This window comes from Salarias fasciatus, chromosome 4 (assembly GCF_902148845.1).
Source record: "Salarias fasciatus chromosome 4, fSalaFa1.1, whole genome shotgun sequence".
Taxonomy (NCBI): domain Eukaryota; kingdom Metazoa; phylum Chordata; class Actinopteri; order Blenniiformes; family Blenniidae; genus Salarias; species Salarias fasciatus.
Window position 1 is genome coordinate 20,792,344 of NC_043748.1, and position 16,168 is coordinate 20,808,511.

At 48.8% G+C, this 16,168-nt stretch overlaps 2 protein-coding genes across 3 annotated transcripts; one reads left to right on the forward strand and one right to left on the reverse strand.

Moving 5' to 3' along the window:
* Positions 1–6,187: 6,187 nt before the first annotated feature.
* Positions 6,188–9,028, reverse strand: ifnphi1 (interferon phi 1). The gene is made up of 5 exons (XM_030089382.1): positions 8,906–9,028; positions 7,101–7,175; positions 6,854–7,006; positions 6,509–6,586; positions 6,188–6,277 (listed from the first exon to the last, which is right to left on the reverse strand). Exons 1-5 carry the CDS (start codon positions 9,026–9,028, stop codon positions 6,188–6,190), a joined length of 519 nt encoding a protein of 172 aa, XP_029945242.1.
* A 2,336-nt stretch (positions 9,029–11,364) lies between these two features.
* Positions 11,365–15,835, forward strand: rdm1 (RAD52 motif containing 1). 2 transcript variants are annotated; one of them, XR_003931307.1, is made up of 9 exons: positions 11,365–11,643; positions 12,334–12,442; positions 13,193–13,372; positions 13,510–13,638; positions 13,712–13,922; positions 15,042–15,140; positions 15,235–15,308; positions 15,384–15,572; positions 15,668–15,835. XR_003931307.1 is itself a non-coding variant. In XM_030088883.1 (8 exons), exons 2-8 carry the CDS (start codon positions 12,338–12,340, stop codon positions 15,450–15,452), a joined length of 867 nt encoding a protein of 288 aa, XP_029944743.1. In that variant the 5' UTR covers positions 11,365–11,643; positions 12,334–12,337; the 3' UTR covers positions 15,453–15,835. The 2 variants fall into 2 exon arrangements, 1 of the variants encoding a protein (XP_029944743.1); XM_030088883.1 differs by having other exon boundaries at positions 15,384–15,835.
* Positions 15,836–16,168: the final 333 nt, after the last annotated feature.

Here is a 16,168-nt window from a genome sequence, read left to right on the forward strand (position 1 = left end):
AATGATGAGGAAAGTGAAACTTAAAGTGAAATACACAGTCTGATGCACACTCTGATAAACACACACCAATACACACTCTGATAAACACTGAAACACACATGGATACACACTCATACACCTGATACATACACTGAAAACACACAATGAAAACACATTCAAACACACACTGGTGGTCTTTTGAAGATGTTTATTGGGAGTACAGAAGTCATTCAGACAGCCGGCCTGCCTGCAGGACCAGCATCCCTCTGAGACGCCGACAGAAGAACCAGACTTCTCCCCTCCCGGGTCGGAGGAGTTCAGGCAGGAGTTGGACACTTCAGAGGAAAACAACCTTGGAAGACAATGCAGTCATTACTGAGACCCATAACTCTGCAGAAACTGGACATCTTGTCAGGAGGTTTCCCAGGTCTGAGTCTCAATGCAATATGAGTCTTTTGAGTTATTAGAGTAGGGTAGAGAGTTACTTTATTCACCCCAAACTAAAGCAAAAAATAAAAAGATCGTAGGTTCATCAATGACCAGGTGATCGGTTCAGCAGGACAGAACTACCTGGATCGGACTCCCAGGTTTATCAGTCGAACCTTGAACCCTGAACTAAAAACCCAAACTAAAGCTGAGTCATTCCCCTCATCGCAGAACTCCACACAGAACCATTCCACCTCACTGCCGATCGAGAACCTCAGGGATCAAACGGGATCTAGCAAACACAGAAACAGGAAGAAGCAGAGCATGCAGTAAGGAAGACGTTCTGCTGGTTCTCTGGGGTCTGTGAACAGAAAACTGGTTCTACGTGGGAATTTCCATTTCTTTGTTAAAGAAACATAAGAATCTGGAGGGAATTTATTCCAGAACCTTCTTTGAATTGAAAGATCTAACAGAGTCAAACTGCCAGCCTTGAACTCAGGAAGCTGAAGCTCCACCTCCTGATGGGGGGGGGTTTCCCCACCCCACCCCAGGTAGGGGGACCACGGCCCTGACCTGTCAGGCTACCACAGAACCCTTGAGCCTGTTGGGACGTAAACCGGTCACCATCATGATGGCATTACACAGTGAGGGGAGCACTGTGGACAGGACACCCTGACACACCACGGGACACCCCAGGACACTCTGGGACACCCCGACATACCCCAACATACCCCAACATACCCCAACATACCCAGACACACCCCTACAAACCCCTACATACTCTGACATACCCCGACACACTCTGGGACACCCTGACATACCCCAACACACCCCGAAATACCCTGACATACCCCGACACTCTGGGACATCCTGACATACCCCAAAACACCCCGGGACACCCCAACACACCCTGGGACACCCCAACACACCCCGACATGCCCCGACACACTCTGGGAAACCTCAACAGACCCCGACATACCCTGACATACCCCGACACTCTGGGACACCCCAAAACACCCAAGGACACCCCAACATACCCCGACACACTCTGGGACATCCCAACACACCCCAGGACACCCCGACACACCCCGGGAGCCCCGACACATCCCAGTAGACCCTGGGACACTCTGGGACACCCTGGGACTGTCACTGTTTAACTGAAAAGCCATTCTGTTCCACCAGCACTTAGAGAGAATGTGTGTGTGACGTGGTGTATTGGCTTGAGAAGGTGGAGGTACACTGTGAGGTGGTTTCAGAAAGTGGAGTTACACAGGATCTGCTCCTGGGGTGCTTTTATTGTGAAAAGTAGTTGATATCTGCTATCTACCTTTGATTTTCTCCACTTCCAGTCCATAGATATGATCTTCTTCTGCCTCTTGGATACTCTGGGGGGGTTTGGGTGTGGTGCAGGTGGAGGCGCTTGGTAACTGCCCCCAATGTTCTGAGCAATCTGGAACTTCATGTTCCTCACTGGGAAGCTCCTCTGCAGTCAGGGAATCTTCTGTCCAGGAGGGAGGCTGGAATACAGGGATGAAATGGTATTTTCAGGTATCAGTAACAGAGACTGGCTTGGTCTCTGGAGACACTGGATGAAGTATTTTCAGGAGGAACAGGGACCTCCAGGACCTGTTTTTGTCTGTAATACTACTACTCCTGACTATCTGCTCCTTCAGCTGCTCCACCTGCTCGCTGTCACGCTGCATCCACCCAGGATTCCTGTTGTTCCCTCATGGTCTCCCATCCCGGTGCTGACCGGGTTCTACCCCGCTGAGCGTCCCTGACCTGAGGGGGTCGGGCGTTGTGAGGCAGCGGAGGAAACACTCATTGTTTCTCTGTGGTCAGATCAGCCTCAGGCTGCTGTTTGTGTCAGGATGTGGTTTGAATCCTCGATTGCTTCGGTTTACGTTTACAGAGAAGCGCGAACGGCAGGAGGCAAGAGGGCGGTTTAGACAGAAACAGGAAGTTCAGGTCGGCTGTGGCTCGGTTCTCTGTATGAGTGTGAGAAGCGTAGCGCAGTGAGTGGAGGAGCTGAGTCAGGACTGAACTGACTTCTGTTTTCTGCTGAAGACTCGGAGGACCCGGTTCCAGAGTCATCAGCGATTTTCACGTCACTCATTCTGTCAGAGCAAGAACTGGAACTCTGAAAAATAATCTTTTAACCCGCCTGAGAGTGGGTCTGAGACCGGGTCCAAGATTAAGTCCTGATCCTGTGTACAAGTTGTCATGGTGACCGCCGTGTACATTCCACCCGATGCTAACTGTAGGGGCTAAGCCTATGCTTGAAGCCCCTACGGCTTCTACCCGGAGTTTTCGGCTGACACGCTGGCACTTGAATGGAGTGAATGACGTGGCTGAGGCGATTGTTTGCGTCATTGAAATATGTCCATTTATTTCCACTTCTCACAAATTTCACCACAGGACACGAATCATATAGCGATGACGAGGCAGCAGCGACAGCGGTCACAACCGTGTTTCCTCTCACGGGCAGCAACACCTGCCAGGCCGTGATCACTTCTTATTTATACTTCTGGTGCTAATTGGCTCCTACACTAACACTAACACAGCTCTCAGTCACTTGGACACTGCTCTCAGCCGGCAACAGAACAAATACCCAGAAGCAGTGCATGTGATTGCGGGGGATTTTAACCATGCTGACTTGAAAGTAGTGCTCCCTAAATTCCACTAGCATGTAAAATGTGCAACCAGAGGAGCTAGGACACTGGATAAAGCCTACTCCAACATCAAGCATGGTTCTAGGTCACCCAGATGCCCCACTTGGGCTCTTCTGACCACATGTCACTGCTCCTGATTCCGGCATACAAACCGGTGAAGAAGCGAGCCGCCCCCCCCCCCCCCCATAACCGGGACTGTGAAATCTTGGCCCGACGGAGCTTCTCAGCAGCTGCAGGACTGCTTCCAAAGCACAGACTGGGACATTTTCTGCCATCAGGATCTGGAGGTGTTCACCTCAGCAGTACTCGGCTACATCTAGCACTGTGTCAACACTGTTACAGTGGACAGGCACATCCGGGTGTTTCCAAACCAGAAGCCCTGGATGAACAAAGAGATGAAAAGACAGCTGAGTGAGAGAAACAGCGCTTTCAGGTCCGGGGATAGGGACCAGTACAGTCCTGCCCGAGCTGCTCTGAAGAGAGGGATCAAAGAGGCCAAGACACACTACAAGCAGAGGATCGAGGAGGACTTCAGCAGCAACAACAGCCGGCAGGTGTGGCAAGGAGTCCAGAGCTTCACAAACTTCAGACCCAGCAACACCACCACAGTCTCTGGGGACATGTCGCTGGCAGAGGAGCTGAACCACTTCTTTGCCCGCTTCGAGACCAAGCCACCATCAGAGCCCGCACTGCAGAAAACATCCCTACACAGCCGGACCTTCACTGTGCAGGTGGAGGATGTGAGGAGGACTCTGAGGGCAGTGAACCCCTGGAAAGCTGCTGGACCTGACGGTGTGACGGGGAGGGTGCTGAAAGACTGTGCAGACCAGCTAGCTGGGGTTTTCACCAGCATTTTTAACTAGTCCCTCACCCAGTGCTCCATCCCACCCTGCTTAAAGACCTCCACCACCATTCCTCTGCCGAAAAAGAACAGTATCAGCAGTCTCAACGACTACTGGCCAGTGGCACTCACCCCCACCATAATGAAGTGCCTTGAGAAACTGGTGCGGAGTCATCTAATCTCATGCCTTCCACCCACGCTCGACCCGCACCAGTTAGCCTACAGAGCCAACCGGTCTACAGAGGACGCCATCACCACCGCTCTGCACACCACGCTGACACACGTGGAACAGCGAGGGAGCTACACCAGACTGCTCTTGCTGGACTTTAGCTCGGCCTTTAACACCATCATCCCGAGCAGACTGGTGAGCAAACTGGGGGACCTGGGTCTTTCCCAAAACACCTGCTCCTGGATTCTGGACTTCCTGACAGACCACTCCCAGAGGGTGAGAGTAGGACCCCACCTGTCATCGGCACTGAGCACCAGTACCGGCTCTCCACAGGGCTGTGTGCTAAGCCCCCTGCTCTACACCCTCTATACCCATGACTGTACCCCCACCCACCCGAACAACACTTTCATCAAGTTCGCGGATGACACCACAGTGGTGGGTCTCATCTCTGCTTACAGGATGGAGGTGGAGCGACTGTCAGACTGGTGCACCATCAACAACCTCACCCTCAACACCTCCAAAACAAAGGAACTGATAGTCGACTTCAGGAGGTGTAAACCAGACATACAGCCCATCACACTCAACGGGGACAGGGTGGAGATAGTGAAAGACTTCAGGTTCCTGGGCACATACATCAGCGAAGACCTGACCTGGACTACAAACTCCACATCGATTCTGAAGAAGGCACAGCAGAGACTCTACTTTCTGAGGATTCTCAGGAAGAATAACTTAAGAACTGAGCTCCTGGTGTCCTTCTACCACTGCCTGGTGGAGTCGGTACTCAGCCATGGCGTCTGCTTGTGGTTCTCCAGCTGTACAGTGGTGGAGAGGAAGCAGCTCCAGAGGGTTATTAGCACCGCCCAGAGGCTGACTCAGGGCTGGCGATTAGGCTTGGCATCCGGGGCACTTGCCCAGGGCGCCGAGGCATAGGGGGGCGCCTGAGGCGCGCCGCCTATTACGCACGGTGCGCTGCTGTGACAGCCCGTTTGAGCAGCGCACTGCTCAGCTTCGCACGCCCCCCCCCCCCCCCCCCCCCCCCCCCCCCCCGGGTCAAAACCCTCGGCGCGACTGTCCGCGACACTACCACGGGGCGCTCGTGTCGGGCTTGCCCAGGGCGCCTGAGAAGCCTGCGCCGGCCCTGGGCTGACTGGCTGCCCTCTTCCATCTCTAGAGGAGATCTATCAGACCCGCTGCCTCAGGAGAGCCCGCAGCATCAACGGGGATTCCTCCGCCCCAGCCACCACCTCCTCCAACTCCTACCCTCGGGGAGGCGTTTCAGGGCAATAAAGACAAAAACAAACAGACTCAAAAACAGCTTCTATCCTAGACCTGTCATTGCCCTGAATACTGCACCATAACCAGTCCCTGAACAAGAACAAAATGTGACCACCAACTGTGTAATATATTTATTTTTATTTTTATTTTTATTTTTATTTTTATATTTATATTTATATTTATATTTATATTTATATTTATATTGAAAGACAGGCAAACTTTTAGTCTATTTATTTTATACCGTTTTTGCACTATTTTGTCTTGCACTATTTTGTCCTTTTGTCTGTTTTGTTTATCTGCACTGCCCACGAGAGCTGCTGTTCTCAATTTCATTGCATTATTCTGAACAATGACAATAAAGGAATTCTGATTCTGAAAGTTGCTTTTTTTGTGAAAACACCCAGGTGATCCTGAAGCTGATCTGACATTGAAAATGTTCAGAAGTTTGATCAAAAGTGTCGAGTAATAAAACGATGGAATGGAAATAAAACTGAAGTCAAAGCTTTTTTAAAAAAGATTTCATCAGTTTTTAATGTTTTCAAGTAAATCCAGTCGACAGATACAAAAACAAAACAGGAGAAACAATATTCAGTCACTGCAGTCTCAATAAATTATGTTAAAAAAAAAAAAGTCCCTTGATTACAAATCAGTTCAGTTTGGAAACAGGAGGCAGCAACTGTCACCAATAAATAAATAAATAAATAAATAAGTAAATAAGTAAATAAATCAATGAAAAGACAGACAGAGTCCTCAGCATGACGCTGTGGTGCAGCGGGCTCTGGTCACCGGACTGGCTGATGAGCGCCCCCTGCTGGTTGCGTCTCCCTACGTCATGTGGTTCACCAGCAGCTCCAGCTGACAGAGGTGCTCTTTGGTCTGCTTCCACAGGAGCTCCCAGGATTCCTTGCTGCCCCCCTGCACACAGAGAACTGCAATTAGAACCACAGAACCGCAGGTAGAACCACAGCTAGAACAACGTCCACGGCACCATGCCACAGGGGATGAATGACAAGGAACCCAGTTTGAGTCCCTGCACAGAATTACTCATTCAGTAGAGCAGAACTCATAAAGTCAGTAGAGCGGTAGCCATAGACTTTGTAGAGCAATATTCATAGAGTCAGTAGAGCAGCATAGATCAGTACTCACTGAGCTGCCCAGCGTCCTTCTCTTCAGTTTGCCGAAGTACCTCCTCAGTTTTCGGTTCGTGCTGTGCTTTGTCTCCACCTGAAAATAAAAAGTCTTCATGTTATCTCCAAAAACAGGCAAAGCTTCAGCAGATTGATCAAAACTACTGACAAGAACATTGTGGGGAAGTTTGAACTGTGACAGTACTGACAGTGATACTGAGCTCCATTGAAATAATCTAGGCAAAGTACCAACGATACTTGAAAGTACCGTCTGAAATGGTAAAAAAGACTTCAAGTAACAGTGAAAGTCCTGAAGCAGAGGAAATACCTGACAGATGAATGTACTGAAGTAGAAAGTACTCACACAGCGGCCAAGCTCCTCGATCTGCCGGTGGATGCTGATCTGGAAGTGTTCGCTCATCACCGCATCCCAGCCAGCGGAGGAGAGGTTGTCATGGTGATATAGATCTAAAATCAGCTCCAGAGTTTCTCTGATGAAAACCAGCTGAATCTCGTCCTGAGAGAGAGAAACAGACAGGTGTGAGCCGCAGCGTTCTGATTGGTCCAGATGGATGGACGGATGGATGTATAGATGGACGGATGGATGATACCTTAGCATGTCTGATGTGTTGGTACAGGGGGTAGGGAAAATGAACCGGAGGCTCCCTGTTGGTTATGTTTTTACCCTGGAACACAGAACACAGAACATGAATATTTATTCAACTGTTGGTGTCTGAATGAAGAGAGGCTTCATTACTCGACTGTTTAATCAACGCTGTGCCGCCTTGATGCTCCTGACAATGACTTTAAAGATGTTCCATTGGAAGGAACATCGACATTTTTCTGTGTCCAGCTTTGATCAGAGTGACGGAAGGAAGGAAGGAAGGAAGGAAGGAAGGAAGGACGTACGGACGGACGAACGGATATTTCTTTGAGAGACGACAGACATTTCTTTGTGAGACGTTTACCCGGTACATGATATCAGGTGTTTAATAGCTGCATCTTCTTCTCATTGCCATGAGTTCATAAATCTTATTTAAGGAAATCTAACCTCCAGATTATAGAGCATCTTTCTCCTGATGTTCAGATTATAGAGCCTCTTCCTCCTCTGACTGATGTCATTTCATGAGTGAATCAGATTGAGCCACAGATTGAGCCACACACTGCTGACAGCTCATTTGACAGTAAAGCTCTACAGGACACACTGAGGTAGACCATCAAGTACAAACCCCTCCTGGAGCACCTACATGACCTTCCTAGATCCATACAAGCCCACCCTGACGCCCTACAAGCACCTCCTGTAGCCCTGTAAACCCCACCTGGACCCCTCCAAATGACTGCTGGAGCCATAAAAGCCCCTCCCAGAGTCCTATAAGCCCTTCCTTAACCCCTACAAGTCACTCCTCGACCCCTGAAAGCCCCTTCTAGACCCCTACAGGTACCTTCTGGAGGCCTACAAGCCCCCCAGACCCTCACAAGCACCTTCTGGAGACCTACAAGCCCCTCCACGTCTCATACACGCAACTTCTGGAGCCGTACAAGACCCTCCTAGACCCCAAAAAGCACATTCAGGATCCCTAAAAGAACCTCCTCGACCCCTACAGACACCTTCTGGACTCCTACAAGTCCCTAGATCCCTACAGGCATCTTATTGAGCCCTCCAAACCCCACCTGGACCCCTCCAAATGACTGCTGGAGCCATAAAAGCCCCTCCCAGAGTCCTATAAGCCCTTCCTTAACCCCTACAAGTCACTCCTCGACCCCTGAAAGCCCCTTCTAGACCCCTACAGGTACCTTCTGGAGGCCTACAAGCCCCCCAGACCCTCACAAGCACCTTCTGGAGACCTACAAGCCCCTCCACGTCTCATACACGCAACTTCTGGAGCCGTACAAGACCCTCCTAGACCCCAAAAAGCACATTCAGGATCCCTAAAAGAACCTCCTCGACCCCTACAGACACCTTCTGGACTCCTACAAGTCCCTAGATCCCTACAGGCATCTTATTGAGCCCTCCAAACCCCATCTGGACCCCTCCAAATGACTGCTGGAGCCATAAAAGCCCCCTCCCAGAGTTGTATAAGCCACTCCTAGACCCCTGAAAGCCCCACTTTGAGCCCTACAAGCCCCTACAAGACCCTACAAGCCTCTCCTAGACCCCTACAAACACCTTCTAGAGCCCTACAAGACCCTCCTAGACCCTACAAGTGCCTCCTACACCCCTACAGGCACCTTCTGGAGCCCTAAAAGACCCTCCTAGAACCCTACAAACACTTTCTAGAGCCCTACAAGACCCCTGTAGACCCTCCAAGCCCTTCCTAGACCCCTATAGGCACATTCTGGACTCCTAGCCTCTCCTGAACCGTGGACGCATCTCATGGTCCCTGGAAGCTTCTCCCGGCCTGGGTCTTGTACTCACCATGCGCTTGAGGAGAGTCAGAGAGTCATTGTTCAGGCGTCCATAGCGTTGCAGCCAGTCACAGCCGAGCACGGTGGCGGGCAGGCCACAGACGACCAGGAGGACGACGTTCCAGCTGACCATGGTGGAAATGGTGAGGCCGATGAAGGTGCAGAGCAAAGTGTCTCCATGGTGCTGCCCATCCAGGTTTTTATTGAAGACTGAAAAAGGAAAGTGCTCAGAGAAAGTCCCATAGACTTTCCACTCTCCCTTTCAGCATCCTCACATTCTGGACTTCTGCTGATATTACTACCACTACTACTACTATTACTGATTTTACATCTACTTATAACTACTACTGCAAACATTATTATTACTAAGATTATTATTACTCATATTACATCATCTACTACTGTTAATAATAATAGTAGTAATCCATCTACTATAAATACTACTTCTACTATTACTATTACTCATAGCACATCTCCCAACACTGTAACAAATATTACTAAAATTCCATCTACTATTACTACTACTGAATCAATAATACACAGCAGAATGAATACGGTAAATGTTATTGGTTTTTTTTTGTTTTTTGTTTTTTTCTATAACTGTTGTTATAGTTTGTGTTCCAAGCCATGCCGACACTCGGGTTAGAGGAAGAGACCCATAATTCAGTAAAACTCTGCTGCACTGATTGTTCACTGCTTGAAAAGACGATAGCATTCGGAGAACTTCATTCCTGGCTCGGTGTCTTTCTTTTAATCTGATGCCAGAAGAATCTGTGGACAGAGGAGTTGAAACAATTGGACAACAAGAAAAAGACTTGGTTTATGGTCTTTTACTGAAAATAATACAACTCCGAGTGAGTGGACTGGACACCCACGTGCCCGTTTTGAAAAAAAACTTACAGTTTGTGTTGTCATGGTTTGTGTAGCTGTAGTTAGTGTTGCAGCAGACCTGCACCTGGCTTCACTCAGACGTTTCGGTGTCGTCACTTTCACTTTGTGAACCTGCAGCTGGTTGCGTCACGCCTCTTACAGCGGTGGTGTTGCGCCTATTGCAGCAGCTGGATTCTTGTTTCGTCACTTTCACTTTCTGACTCCTGGAGGACAGAACGGAAATTTAAAAGAAAAAGAAAAAAGACAAAGAAGGATTCCTTGTTGGTTTGATGAAGGTCTGACTGACTGTTGGATTCTTTGTTCCATTCATCTTCCAACTCTTCATGTCATTTCATATTGTTTAGCTTGTATGGATTCTAAAAAAACACAAACCCTGCATAAATCCAAACAACGCTGAAGTGTTTGTTCTTGTGAAACAACGCAGCCGACTGAACCCACATCTTCAAGCCAAACCCGTGAAGTACGCTGCATGGAGCTCATCGGCATAAACGACAATTTGAGTTTATTTCTCTCCCTCCAGAACCTTGAACCACACTAAAGAAATGTGGTTTAAGTATCTGGATATAGCTGCTGCGCCCCTCAGAGGAACCACATGGGATAAAATTAGGTGCAACATTAATTAAACACAAAGCAGAAATTCAAAGTTACTATATATCTACTATAACTGCGACTACTACTACTACTACTACTAATACTACTACTATTGCTAATATTACTTCTAAGACTACTACTATACTGCTACTGATATTACTACCAGTACTACTGCTGTAGTAATACTGTACATTTTGTGTTGTTCCATTTTATGTTGTTATAGTGTGTGGAGGTACTTTATGATTTTGTAGTTCGTGTTGTATTTTGTGTTGTCACAGTTTTTGTAGTTATCATTTATGTTGTTGTAGTTTATGCTTTTTAAAGTTTGTGTTATTGCATTTTGTGTTGTTAGTTTGTGTAGTTGTAGTTTGTGCTGTTGTATTTTGTGTAATTACAATTTGTGTAGTTGTAGTTTCTGTAGCTGTAGTTTGTGTAGTTATAGTTTGTGTAGTTGTTAGTTTGTGCTGCTGTATTTTGTGTAGTTGCAGCCTGTGTAGATTTTTCGGTGTTGTGACTTTCACTTTGTGAGTCTGTTGCAGGTTGCATCACCGCTGTTGCAGCAGCTGGATTCTTGTTTCGTCACTTTCACTTTCCAGACGCTGAGCTTAGCTCGCTGGGGTCAAGGTGTCTCGGATTTCCAGGGAATGCCGGGAGGCTCTGCGTGACGTTCTGTCGTCGACGTTCTGAAAAGTGTCAGATTACAGTCCGGAGGCTGCGCTTTATTGTGAAGTCTCAGTGACGTCAGCATCGTTTTCACTTTCTGACTCGTAGAGGACAGAACGGAAACTAAAAAATGAAATAGAATTCCTCGTTGGTTTGATGAAGGAAGGTCTGACTGGCTGTGAATTAATTAATGAACGCATGAATGAACTAATGAATGGCCCGTATGAGAGCGCTGAGATTGGGCTCGTCAATGTGACGTCATTCTTTAATCCCATTGGTCAACGGCCTAAGTCCCGCCCTCTTCCGCGCGAATCTTGAGTTTGGTGTCACTGAAGCTGGTTGAAGCCAAGTTTTTCTGGGGGTTTTAACTAGTTAACCAGCAGACTGGTATACGTGTGTGTGTGTGTGTGTGTGCGTGTGAGAACGCAGTTAGACAGGGTTAGTGTTGAGCTGACGACAGACTCGTTACTACGGATTTGAAAGTGTTGCCGGATCAACGCGTGTGCCTCGCCGCTTCCGGTCCGCGTTCACCGACGTGACGGATATAAAGTCTTCATCTCAGCTGAAACACGGAGCTCGCTAAAAGTCTCCTTGCAGCCGCAGGTAAAGTGATTTTAAGGCACCGCTTCTCTGTTATGCTCTCCGGTAAGCCTGAGTCGCTTCCGCGTTCACTTCCTGTTTACGTTCACGTAGCTGCCATCTTTGTCCGGGCATCATTGACGTTTTGAGTTTATGATTTCAGCTATACATCAGAAAACCGTTCTCAAGAAAAACTGTTTCCTTATTTTATACATTTGAAATTAACGGGATTAAATCGTTTCTAAATAACCCTACATCTAGATAGAATTTCAGGCCAAATGTTATTTTCTCACAGCTGGGAGGCCTTCAATATCTTCTTGTTTGTGATTACTAAATCAGTTTATGTTCCATAAGCAGATCCTCCTGGAATGGCCGCGAGTCGAAAAGCAAAGTTTTTCACCTCATAGGTGCTACATCTGGACGAATGGTCACATTACGATTAAAAGCAAATTTTAATCCTTAAAAAAATAATTATTTTTTACAGTGATGACTGTTTCTGTTGTTCTGTGGTTTGTTTTGTTTAATAAAAAAAAAAAAATCAGAAAACCAATATAGATCACCACACACATGTCACTGAATAAAATATGTCTTACTGTAGATTATGAACTCTCACTTCAAACTTCTGTGTGTGTGTGTGTGTGTGTGTGTGTGTGTGTGTGTGTGTGTGTGTGTGTGTGTGTGTGTACTCTGGTTCTACATGTTCTCTGATTGCAGGGGGATGCAGGTGGACGTGGAGGTGCTGGAGTTTCGGGTTCCTGTGGAGAACAACAAGACTCTGTTCGTGTGGGACATCAAGCCGGGTCCCACTGAGGCTCAGATCCATGTGAGTCAGTCTGGTCCAGGTCCTGGTCGTGGTCCAGGTCTTCATCTCAGAGCTCCACCCGTTCTGGACTCTCCCAGGAAGTTTTTCTAGGAATCGTTTGGATATTTGGGTTGTGAGAATCAGCAGCGTTTGTGTTTAGAGACGGACTTTCTGCCACGGCTTCAGGCTGTGTTTCAATTCAGAATGAAGTAGATCAGAATAAAACCCTTCTCTTCATGTTTTCGGGGGTCATTCTGAGTTCAGTTTGACACGGAGGACGAGCGTTCTGATTGGACGGGAGGAGGAAGCGGCGTATTGACGTCTACCGTCTTTCCTTTTTAACTTTGCCAAAACAGCTTTCATGCTCCTGTCCGTCCACTCTTCTCATTAGTTCCATTTCTTCTGTTTAATAAACTGTTCAGTCCGACGCTCGCTTCAGGCGGCCATCTTGAAATACCGGGTCATGGCAACAGGCTGAAAGATGGTTTACAAGATGAGTTAAATCAGACACTTTATTCAGAATCAGCTTTAATTCAGAATAATCATTTTCATTCAGAATTCTGTTTAGAAAGTCATTTTAAAGAAAAATGAATTAAAAGTCCAACATGGCCATTTACCTATCTCTATTTTCTAACTGTGAAAGAGTGAGGGAGAGTGAGCGGCGGCGTTTTGAGAGAGTGGGGATCAGCGGTTGAGCAGGCCGGAGCTCCTGTTTTTGGGGTTTTGTTTGAACGAAGCTGCTTCCTGAACTGTCCCTGCTCCGTCTGTCAGGAGGAGCTGTTCGCCGTCTTCTCGTCCTTCGGGCCGCTCTACCTGCTCAAGGTGAACCCCAACGCTCCGCAGCAGCCGCCTGGCTTCTACGCCATCGTCAAGTTCTACTCTGCAGCTCAGGCGGCGGCGGCTCAGAGGAGCGCCGACGGACAGCGGCTGCTGGACAGCTCCACCCTGAAGGTGAGGGCTTCTGCTCCTCCTCCTCCTCCTCCTCCTCTTCCTCCTCTTCCTGCTCCTCCTCCTCTTCCTCCTCCTCCTCCTCTTCCTCCTGACGTCTGCAGCGTCTCTATTAACCGTGTGTTCTCGTCTGCCTTCAGGTGAGGCTCTCCTCCAAGCAGACTCCTCACTTCCTGTCTGGCAGGCCCCGCCCACTGAGCCACGCCCACTGCCTGCGACTGGCCAATCACCTCCTGGGCTTCAACGGCTGGACCTCTGACATCATCACGGTGAGACAGACGTTCGATTCCTGCCCTGCTTCAGGTCCGGTAGTGTCAACTGGTGTCCGTCTGTCGTCTCCAGCTGAAGGAGCTTCCCGCTGAGGAGGAGGAGGAGGAGGATGAAGAGGAGGAGGAGGAGGAGGAGGAGGAGCAGGGCGAGCGGCGTGGCGAGCGGCCGGCCGCCGGCCGCAGGAGGACGCTGAGGTTGGGCTGCTTGCTGCAGCTGTCCTTCCCTCAGCACGGCCGGAGCGCCAGAGGAGCCGCCGTGGTGAAGGACAGCTTCACCTGCTCAGGTAGCTCCGCCCCCACAGCAGCCCAACATCTGGAACACACACACACACACACACACACACACACACACACACACACACACACACACACACACACACACACACACTTCTTTACACCAAAACAAATCTCACTGTACTTGTCGACATTGTTTTTTTTTACCCAAATCCTGTTCAGCACACGATTCTATTTTATTTCTACTGAGATGAAAATACAACAGAGTCAGTAGAGGAGGAGAACCCTGCAGAACCAGACTCAGAGGGGGAGACTTTCTGCTGCTCCGGTTGGAGGTTAAAGGTCAGAGAACCCTCTGGCTGTAGATGTGACGGAGGTTCATATCAGGGACTTTCTGCCGGAGAACCAGCAGGGGGGACGCCGGCCTGTTCAGGGCTTCCAGAGACTTCCTGCCTGGAGAGCCTCCCAGCTTCACTCCAGGCTGAACAGAGCAATGCAGAACACTGTGGGTCAACCTCTGGTTCTGGAGGGGCTCACTGCACGTCCAGGGAGAGGGAGGAGGAAGAGAGCATTGATAGTTATCCACGCGTCCTTCCAGTCACCTCCTCCTCCCGCTCCAGCTCCTCCCCCTCTCCTCCTGTCCCCCATTGCCACGCCCCCATGCCACGTAGCTGCCAGAGAGCTAGGTATCTAGCTTAATGAAGCCCACAGCTAGCCTCCTGTGATCATTATTATGAGTTGTCAGATTTTCCGAGACGTCGGAACTCATGGGACGGACTAGAAGCTGGTGCTCATCTGTCTCTGCTGCTGGCGTTTGTGCTTCAGTCACATCTTTTGAACATTAAATGACTCAAATAGCCCAGAAAACCACAGTGTGACCAGTTCTGAGACTGTCCCACTTCTAGGAAGTTCGATGCTATTGGTTCATTTTCATTGAGGGGCGGGGCTTGGCTAAAGGTTGGTTGACATGGTGCACACTGACTCTCTCTCTGTGTTCTAGGATTGTATCTCTGTCCTGTTCTCTCTATCTCTGTCTCTCTCTCTCTCGTCTGACCGTCTCCTCTGGCTCATTTCAAACCTGGTTACCGGCTGATTGAAGGTGATGGAGCTCTGTGAGTCTGTCTGTTTGAAGCCGTCTGTCTCCTGTCTCCTGTCTCCTGTCCCTCCAGGTCCTGAGGTCGAGCTGCAGAGACGCTGCAGGCTGCAGAAGCAGGTCCGAGAGAGCGCTCTGGTCCAGGCCTTCTCCTCGGTGCTGCTCATCCTGCTCGGTACGAAGAGCCAGGTTCTGTCAGTCCTGCAGCATCAGGACAGTCTCACTGTGTGTGTGTGTGTGTGTGTGTGTGTGTGTGTGTGTGTGTGTAGGAAATGGTAAAGTGATGGTGGAGCTGAGACACACGGATCAGATGACAGACGATCAGACTGAAGGACTCCTGCAGGTATTCCTCTGTTCATGCGTTCATTCGTCCGTTCATCCGTTCGCTGTGGGGGTCGTGACCCGCTGCCTGTTTTAGGTAAACGAGTTCAGCTGGATCGACGTTCCTGCCGATGAAGACGAAGCTGAGGATGAAGAGTGGACCTGACGGCGGCGTGCAGCTGTCATGAACGGCGCCCGTCGTTTTGCCTGCTCCGAAGATGTTTGCATCAGAAGAGTTGAGTGACAGTGGGCGTGTTCACCAATCAGTCGACCAATCAGAGGAGAGGTGGGCGTGGTGAGAATCGTGGGAGAAGCCTCTGGACGCCACTCAGGTGTTTCTCCTGAAGGCATCACTTCACTGCTCTTTTGTTTGAATTCCAGCTGTGCTCTGATTGGCTCGCTGAGCTCAGGCCACGCCCCTATGAACTTCAAAATCACAGGTGAAGAACATCGTGTGAGTCTCTGTTTCTGATGAACACTGAAGAATCGGCTTGTTTTACCAGACAATAATCTGTTACTTTCAGCTTGTGTCAATAAATTTCATTTCTTGTGTCGTCAGATGTACAGAGATGTTTCATGTCCTGACTGGAAGCTCACACAAATAATACAAATATTGTAGTTTACTAGATAAAACTTCAGAAGTAATGTAGTTACTGGATAAAAGTCAGTTCAATGATGATTCAGTAAATGAAGGAAGATGCTCTGTAATCTGGATGGGCGTGGAGGAAGATGCTCTATGTTTGTGAGGGATTATTTTCAGTGCGTTCGAAATCCAGGAAACAGAAACGGAGTTCGTGATGAAAATAGTTTAGTGCTTTCAGCGGACAGATCACAGAGTTCACCACGAAACGGCGTTCAGAAAAATCACCACTTTACAAAACG

Excerpts from the sequence above, each read along its gene's own strand:
- ifnphi1 (XM_030089382.1), bottom strand. The coding sequence starts at position 9,028 with ATGGTCAGCTGGAACGTCGTCCTCCTGGTCGTCTGTGGCCTGCCCGCC. Across the intron at positions 7,007-7,100 it reads AACACATCAGACATGCTAAG|GACGAGATTCAGCTGGTTTT; the intron begins GTATCATCCATC and ends TCTCTCTCTCAG. Across the intron at positions 6,587-6,853 it reads TCGAGGAGCTTGGCCGCTGT|GTGGAGACAAAGCACAGCAC; the intron begins GTGAGTACTTTC and ends TTTTATTTTCAG.
- rdm1 (XM_030088883.1), top strand. The coding sequence starts at position 12,338 with ATGCAGGTGGACGTGGAGGTGCTGGAGTTTCGGGTTCCTGTGGAGAAC. Across the intron at positions 13,373-13,509 it reads TGGACAGCTCCACCCTGAAG|GTGAGGCTCTCCTCCAAGCA; the intron begins GTGAGGGCTTCT and ends GTCTGCCTTCAG. Across the intron at positions 15,309-15,383 it reads AGACTGAAGGACTCCTGCAG|GTAAACGAGTTCAGCTGGAT; the intron begins GTATTCCTCTGT and ends TGCCTGTTTTAG.